This window comes from Ranitomeya imitator, chromosome 4, assembly GCF_032444005.1.
Source record: "Ranitomeya imitator isolate aRanImi1 chromosome 4, aRanImi1.pri, whole genome shotgun sequence".
NCBI classification, from domain to species: Eukaryota; Metazoa; Chordata; class Amphibia; order Anura; family Dendrobatidae; genus Ranitomeya; species Ranitomeya imitator.
The window spans coordinates 711,466,867-711,475,580 of record NC_091285.1 but is presented as its reverse complement, the minus strand read 5'-3'; the positions used below and the strand labels follow the sequence as shown (position 1 = coordinate 711,475,580).

The 8,714-nt window shown below is 45.5% G+C and overlaps 1 protein-coding gene across 1 annotated transcript; it reads left to right on the top strand.

Moving 5' to 3' along the window:
- The first annotated feature begins 7,409 nt into the window (after window positions 1-7,409).
- On the top strand, window positions 7,410-8,433 carry LOC138674388 (olfactory receptor 1468-like). Its single transcript, XM_069762236.1, has one exon. The coding sequence runs from the start codon at window positions 7,432-7,434 to the stop codon at window positions 8,380-8,382; it is 951 nt and encodes a 316-aa protein (XP_069618337.1). The 5' UTR covers window positions 7,410-7,431; the 3' UTR covers window positions 8,383-8,433.
- The last annotated feature ends 281 nt before the right edge of the window (window positions 8,434-8,714 follow it).

Genomic DNA, 8,714 nt, shown 5'->3' with positions numbered 1-8,714 from the left:
ACTGCCCAGTCATGGCTTTCATCTAACCATGTCTCGGTTATTCCCACTATGTCAAAGTTACCTGTAGATATTTCTGCTTCTAGTTCTTCCATCTTGTTTGTCAGGCTTCTGGCGTTTGCGAGCATGCAGTTTAGAGGATTTTGTTTTGTTCCAATCTCCTCACTGTGGATTGTTTTAGAAATGTTCTTACCTCCCTTCTGAGTATGTTTTCCTGGGTCGTCTTTGTACGAGTCTAATGTTTTTCTTCCCGTCCCCTCTTTTTCTAGTTTAACGCCCTCCTGATGAGTGTAGCGAGTCTTCTGGCGAATGTGTGTTTCCCAGGTTTGTTGAGGTGTAGTCCGTCTCTGGCGAGGAGTCCATCATACCAGTAATTCACACCGTGGTCCAGGAATCCAAATCCTTGTTGTCTGCACCATCGTCTTAGCCAGTTGTTTGCATCAAGGATCCTGTTCCATCTCCTGGTGCCATGCCCATCTACTGGAAGGATAGAAGAAAAAACTACCTGTGCATCCAGTTCCTTTACTTTCTTCCCCAACTCTTCAAAGTCCTTGCAGATTGTCGGTAGGTCCTTCCTTGCCGTGTCATTGGTGCCAACATGTATCAGAAGAAATGGGTGGACGTCCTTGGAGCTGAAGAGCTTTGGTATCCTATCGGTCACATCCTTGATCATCGCACCTGGAAGGCAGCATACTTCTCTTGCAGTTATGTCCGGTCTGCAGATGGCTGCTTCTGTGCCTCTCAGTAGTGAGTCTCCCACCACCACCACTCTTCGTTGCTTCTTGGCTGTACTTTTTGCTGTCACTTGTTGCTGTGTGCCCTTTTCTTTTTTGCTTGCTGGTATTGCTTCATTCTTAGGTGTGCCATCTTCATCCTCTACAAAGATTTGATATCGGTTCTTCAGTTGTGTGGTTGGTGATTTCTCCATGGTCTTCTTGCTTCTTTTGGTCACATGCTTCCACTCATCTGCTTTTGGAGGTTCTCTGACACTTTTTGCACCTTCTGTGACCAGTAGAGATGCTTCTGTTCTGTCTAGAAAGTCTTCATTCTCTTTGATGAGTTTCAAAGTTGCTATTCTTTCTTCAGTATGATGGCGGTCGGCGTGCACGCCCCTTTATAGCCCCTGTGACACTGCAGAAAGCAAGCCAATCACTGCAATGCCCTTCTCTAAGATGGTGGGGACCGAGACCTATGTCATCACGCTGCCCACACTCTGCGTGCTCCTTCATTGGCTGAGAAATGGTGCTTAAAGTGTCATTTGAAACGTGACTTTGGTGCGCAGATAGCCGACCTCATGGCCGATCCCACAGTGGGATCGGGTCGGATCTCACGAAACCCGACTTTGCCAAAAGTCGACGATTTTTGAAATTGTTCGATCCGTTTCGCTCAACCCTAGCTGACACAGTTACTAGGCCCAAGTAAGTAAGTAGGCTAAATGCAGTTCAAAATTGGTAACAGGAGGGCACAGGTGGCATAGCTTTGTTCAGTGGAGGACGACTGTAATAAGTGGCTGACACAGTTAGTAGGCCCAAATAATAAAGTAGGCTATATGTATGCCAAAAAATTGTTCATAAATAAACTGGTGGCATAGCTAGGTACAGGGGTGGGCTCCTCTGATGAGTAGCAGACAGTGGTAGTTGGCGCAAAGTATTAACTGGTCTAAATAGAGGCCAGGGCCCCTGTATATTTTTACTATCATCTATCATTGCAACAAATTTGTAATGGCAGTACCATTGAAGGATTTAACAGCACAGACTACACAGTGGTGGAGCAGGGAGAGGTAAGTTTTGCAAGTGGTAGAGCACAGTTCGAGCTGGGGGGGAACACTCTCTCGTGGGCGGTGGTACTGGCACAGGGCCCCTCATATTACGACGGTGTGTCTGACGTTGGTTGTGCACCACCACCTTCAGAGACACTTCATTGTACTATGAGGAATCCTGTGCCAGTGCCGTCGCACAAGAGTGGGCACATCCACCTGTCCAGGCAAACAGCACTCGCACGGGTGCTTGCGCCAAGTGGTGACCACAGCCCTGTGGGGGGAGTCAGCCCATTTAGGGAGGTATAAAAATGGCCTATGGTGGACATTCAGCAGCTTCAAGTTGAGGAATTGGAGCAGTAAGAGGAGGCCAAAAGCAAGACATTTTTCAGGCAAGCTGCGTGTCAGCAGGGGAAGTGGGGCAAAATAATTTGAAATCCATGATTGGTTCATTTTAATGAAGGTTAGATCATCAACATTTCTGGTAGCCAGACGTCTCCTTTTTTTTGGTCAGTATTGAACCAGCAGCACTGAAGACTCTTTCTGATAGCACACTAGCTGCTGGGCAAGCGAGCTCCTGTAATGCATATTCTGCCAATTCAGGCCAGGTGTCTATTTTAGATGCCCAGTAATCAAAGGGGAAACACCTGTGAGGGAGAACATCGATAAGGGAGGAAAAATAGTTGGTAACCATACTAGATAAATTCTGTCTCCTGTCACTTTGAATCAATGCAGCAGTACCTGTCGTGTCAGCGGTCATTGCAAAATCACTCCACAACCTGGTCATAAAACCCCTCTGTCCAACGCCACTTCGGATTTGTACACCTCTAACACCTCTGCCATGTTGCCCCCTACGGCTCGTGTGAGAACCACCAGCGCCGCTGTGTGCTGGGAATGCCTGAACCAAACAGTCTACAAGAGTTGCTTGTTTGGTAGCCAATATTTGCTCAAGGTTCTCATGTGGCATGATATTTTGTAATTTTCCTTTGTATCGTGGATCCAGGAGGCAGGCCAACCAGTAATCGTCATCGGTCATCATTTTGATAATGCGGGGGTCCCTTTTTAGGATACGCAAGGCATACTCAGCCATGTGGGCCAAAGTTCCACGTGTCAATTCACTGCTTATGCTGGGTTGAGGAGCACTTTCTTGCAAATCAACATCACTTGTTTCCCGCAAAAACCCTGTACCTGACTTTGCAACGCCACAAGTTTCTATTGCCCCCTGAGAAGCATCCTCCTCCCATAAATATTCTTCCCCATCATCCTCCTCCTCCTCTTTTTCATCCGCCACCTCATCCAGGAGAGTTCCCTGAGCAGACAATGGCTGACTGTCATCAAGACTTTCCTCTTCCTCAGCTGCAGACGCCTGCTCCTTAATGTGCATCAAACTTTGCATCAGCAGACGCATTAGGGGGATGCTCATGCTTATGATGGCGTCGTCTGCACTTACCAGCTGTGTGCATTCCTCAAAACACTGAAGGACTTGACAGAGGTCTTTTAGCTTCGACCACTGCACACCAGACAACTCCATGTCTGCCATCCAACTGCCTGCCCGTGTATGTATATCCTCCCACAAATAAATGACAGCACGCCTCTGTTCGCACAGCCTCTGAAGCATGTGCATTGTGGAGTTCCACCTTGTTGCAACGTCATTTATTAGGTGGTGCTGGGGAAGATTCAGCAATCGCTGATGGTTCAGCATACGGCTGGAGTGTACGGGCGACCGTCGGATGTGCAAGCAAAGTCTTCACACCTTCAGGAGCAGAGCTGGTAACTCCAGATAATTTTTCAGGAAGCACTGCACCACCAGGTTCAAGATGTGAGCCAGGCAAGGAATCTGTTTCAGTTCTGAAAGGGCTATGGCAGCCATAAAATTCCTTCCGTTATCACTGACTACCTTGCCTGCCTCAAGATGTACACTGCCCAACCATGACTGAGTTTCTTGCTGCAAGTACTCAGCCAGTAATTCCGCGGTGTGTCTGTTGTCGCCCACACACGTCATTTGTAGCACAGCCTGCTGATGCTTACCACTAGCTGTTCCATAATGGGACACCTCGTGTGCAGCACTGGCAGCTACGGATGGAGTGGTGGTGCGACTGCGCTCTGTGGAGAGCTTTCACTTCCTGGAGGAGGATAAGGAGGAGGAGGGGGGGCGAACGGCTACAGCCAACTGTTTCCTAGACCGTGGGCTAGGCAGAACTGTCCCACTAAGGCTGTCCCCTGTGGACCCTGCATCCACCACATTAACCCAGTGTGCCGTGATGGACACCTAACGTCCCTGGCCATGCCTACTTGTCCATGCATCTGTTGTGAGGAGTTCCTTTCTACTGACTGATTGCCTCAGTGCATGGACAATGCGGTCTTTGACATGCTGGTGGAGGGCTGGGATGGCTTTTCTCACAAAGAAGTGTCGACTGGGTAAGTCATAGCGTGGTATTGTGTAGGCCAAAAGGGCTTTGAAAGCTTCGCTTTCAACCAACCGGTAGGGCATCATCTCTAACGAGATTAGTCTAGCAATGTGGGCATTCAAACCCTGTGTACGTGGATGACAGGATGAATACTTTCATTTCCTAGCGAGAGTCCCTTGTAAGGTGAGCTGGACTGGAGAGCTGCATATGGTGGAACTAGGGGTGGTGGTGGTGGACATGGCAGATTGAGAGAGGGTTGGTGATGGTATTCTTAATGTTGGCCTACATACAGTGTTTCCTACCAAGAACCTTGTGATTCCCTGACTGCTTTGGCCTTGCAAAGATACCTCCACATTTGCTGCTGGTGTTGTCCTAACCGGTGGGCTTACAGTGAGGGAAGCAATGTAGCATTGCTGAATACCTTCATTCTGAGCATGTGCACCAATGTTACGGGACGTTTGGTAGTTAGTCCAGGCTTGCAAGTGCATGCGGGTTAAATGTCTATGCATGCACGTTGTATTTAAATTTTGGAGATTCTTCCCTCTGCTAAAGGTCTTTGAGCACTTCTTACAGATAACTTTGCACTGATCATTCGGATCTTGGTTAAAAAACTCCCACACTGCACTCTTCCTACTATGGAATACATTTTCAGTCATTGCACACTGTGCTACTTTAACCGGATGGCCACACTGTCCTAAAACTGTTTTTGGTTTTGACAAACGTTTTTAGCAAGATACGGGCCTGCCAGATGAAAGCTGTTGCGATGTAGATGGCTGCTGCGGATCATCCTCCTCCGCTTCTAAGCTACTGGCAGCGGCACCCTCTTCCCCCAATGGCTGCCAATCTGGGTCATCAACTGGGTCATCTATCACCTCCTCTTCAATTTCATGTGCACCTTACTCTGTGTCACCGTGTAAGGTGCTATAGCACCATAGTCTCATCAGGATCAGATTCTGGCTCAGTACACTGCAAGGGCAATGTAGTGATCAGAGTCCATGGAACAGCACAATAATGTAGCTGTGGCTGTGCATCTGTGCACTCCATGTCCGATTCATCTTGTAATGGGCTTTTAACAATTTCCCTGTCTAACCCAGGCACGGTATGTGTAAAGAGCTCCTTGGAGTAAACTGTAGTGTCGCTTGCCGCATCCTTCACTTTTGGTTTGGGTGAAGGACACAAGGAAGCGACTTGTTCTTGACTGGGAGCATCCACTGATGACACTCTGCTTTTATATTTCAAACTTTCAGAAGAGGAGACGAAAGAGCTAGAGGCTGAGTCAGCAAGGAAAGCCAAAACTTTTTTTTGCTGCTCCGGCTTTAAAAGCTGTTTTCCTACTCCCAGAAAAAGGAGCCTTCGAGGCCTTGTGTAGCCAGACGATGATGCTGGCTCAACACCTCGAACCTTTGGTGCTATTTTGCTTTTCCCACTACCACCAGATGCTCCACCACCACCATCACCATCAGTACCAGCTGGCAACGACCGCCCATGGCCTCTTCCATCAGACTTCCTCATTTTTGGAAAAATCTAACCAAAATAACAACCGTTATATGGTACGGTGAAACAAGGTAGAAGGTGTATATAAACTTGTTGATAATTTAAATCTCCCTTTTTTGGGGGGGAGGCTGCACCAAAACTCGGGCCCAGTGTATTACACTACACAATGTAAGTGGCAGAACGTGGCTGGGAGATATATCAAAAAATACAAGGGCTGTAGTACAATTTGAATCTCCCTACAATGATCTCAGGACAAGTATGGCAGCAATAAAAATTACTGCTGCACACAAAAGTGTGGACAAATAAACAAGAGAACTGTGCAGAAATGAGCAACAGGATTTTTGCTTTTAAAAAAGCAGTTGGTTTGCACAGCGGCGTACAAACAGCAATGCAGCTATCAGGGAGCCTTATAAGCTACAGAGCTGATGCACAAAAATATAAACTCCACTGTCCCTGCAAAGAAATGGTGGTGTTGCACAGTGGAAATTGCTACAGCACAAGCAGTTTCGGGGTTAATCTTCCCTCCCTAACTATATCCCTTCTTCTGATGAAGTTGCGGCAACCTTTCTCTATGCTAAGATCGGCAGAAGTAAGATGGCGGTCGGCGTGCACGCCCCTTTATAGCCCCTGTGTTGCTGCAGAAAGCAAGCCAATCACTGTCATGCCCTTTTCTAAGATGGTGGGGACCGAGACCTATGTCATCACGCTGCCCACACTCTGCGTCCTCATTCATTGGACGAAAAATGGCACTAAAAATGTCATACGAAACGCGACTTTGGCGCGCAGATCGCCGACCTCATGGCCGATCCCACACTAAGATCGGGTTGGCTTTCACGAAACCCGACTTTGCTGAAAGTCGGCGATTTTTCAATTTGTCTGATCCGTTTCGCTCAACCCTATGCCTAAGCCAGGGACCGACTGGGACCGACGTCTCTGCTGAGCAGGCACCACTGCGGCTGGAGAAGAATGGGAGACCTCAGCGGAGGTGGTTCGAGATTCCCCCTGTGCAGCGGTGGGAACTCGACACCTAACACTGTACCTACATTTTATTTATGAAAAATGCTGCAAAAATTTGAGAATAGCATTTTTGCTGTTTTTTGCACTGACTCATGCTCTAAAACTACTGAAAGAATCGACATTCTGCAGTTTTTCAAGAAATCATAATTTTTCAAATTCAGTCAGGAAAAAAAAGTGTGTGCATGATATTTCTGACGTCACATAGCTTTTCCTATTGTTATAAAAAGCTACTTTAAATTTGCATAAAATTCGCAACACAAGTACAACATGTGAACATAGCCTTACAGTGAAAGATACACATTATCAGAACTGTAAATGCATTTCTATTAGAGTATTGTGAGATTTCCAAGTCTATTAACTAAGCAAACAAAGGAAATAAAATAATACTCGGATAAATCTATTGAGCAGCTAAGACTTTGTCTTCCTTTCTTCCACGTGTTCATTCTGAACCGGTTTTACTCAGTGATTCTTATTATTATTTCCCCTGAGATTAATTATTTTCATTTTCTAATTTTATACACCTGGAGAGTCCATGTTTCAAAAACGTTTTTTTTTAACCGATCTGTAATTGTCCTTTCCTTGGAGATTTCGGGCTTTAGAGATATAAACACAGATCATTCTCATTGTTATGGGCAGAGGAGAGGAGTGTAAGCACCTGCCAGGCTACAGATAGTATGTACAGTAAGCCATGATGAAGGTTGAAGCACATCTGTCACAAACGATTTCAGGGATATCTGAAATGCAAAAATTGTGTAAGAAATGAACTCTACAACCGTCAGAGAGTTTTTTATACTGGGATTCCCGGAGCTGAATGATTACAAGTTGCCTTTCTTCTATTTGATACTTTTTATGTATTTTATGACCATATGTGAAAACCTCGTCATCATTTTATTGGTGTCCACCAGCCAACGTCTCCATTCACCCATGTACTTCTTCCTTGGACATTTGTCCCTGACAGACATAATCCTTGTAACAACGATTGTTCCTAACATGCTGGACGCTGTTAGAAGGGAAGGGAGCGTTATGCCTTTTGTTGGGTGTTTAACCCAGTCTTACTTGTATGGAGGAACGGTCAGTGCTGAGTGTTTTTTGCTCACCGCCATGTCCTATGACCGGTACTTGGCCATCTGTAAGCCTCTACACTATATCTCACTGATGAGTCCAAAGCTGAGATACAGCCTGATCGTCTCATCCTGGGGCCTGAGCTTCATGTTACTGCTCATCTCACTATTACTTGTATGTTACTTAGACTTCTGTGGCCCGAATGTTATTGACCATTTCTTCTGTGACTACGCCCCCATCTTAGCACTTTCTTGCTCTGATACAACTGTCCCGAACATCGAAATGATTATTATTTCTATTCCTATAATTGTTTTGCCATTTTTATTTGTTATTATATCTTATGTGTATATTTTTAATGCCATTTTTGGAATTTCCTCCACTTCAGGTCGGCAAAAAACTTTCTCCACTTGTAGCTCTCACTTGGTGGTCGTTTCTACCTATTATGGCTCCATGCTCATAACCTACATGGTCCCTTCCAAAGGACACTCAGTGACTGTTAACAAGTTTATTTCCCTTCTCTATATCGTACTGACCCCCCTTCTAAATCCGGTGATATACAGTATGAGAAACAAAGAGATTCAGTCTTCTGCTATGAAATATCTACACATTTTTTGTAAGAAAAAACTTGAACAGAAAAAAAAGACATAAATCATGAAATCCTGTTTATTATCTTATCTGTTGTTTCCACTTATATATTCTGTAATAATAATGGGAAAATTCCATCACATTAAATGTTGAATTCAATTAAATTATATACAGAATTTTCATTAAGTTAGAAGATTTTTTTACTGTGATTAGTAGGGTTAAGCGACTTTTAAATTTTTTAGGGTCGAGTCGGGTTTCGCGAAACCCGACTATCTCAACAGTCGAGTCAAGTGAAATCGGCCGATTATCGCGAAAAGTCGGGGATCGACCGAAACACGAAACCCTATGCAAGTCAATGGGGGAGCTTAGTCGGCAGTGAGTGGAGGCCAGGAAAA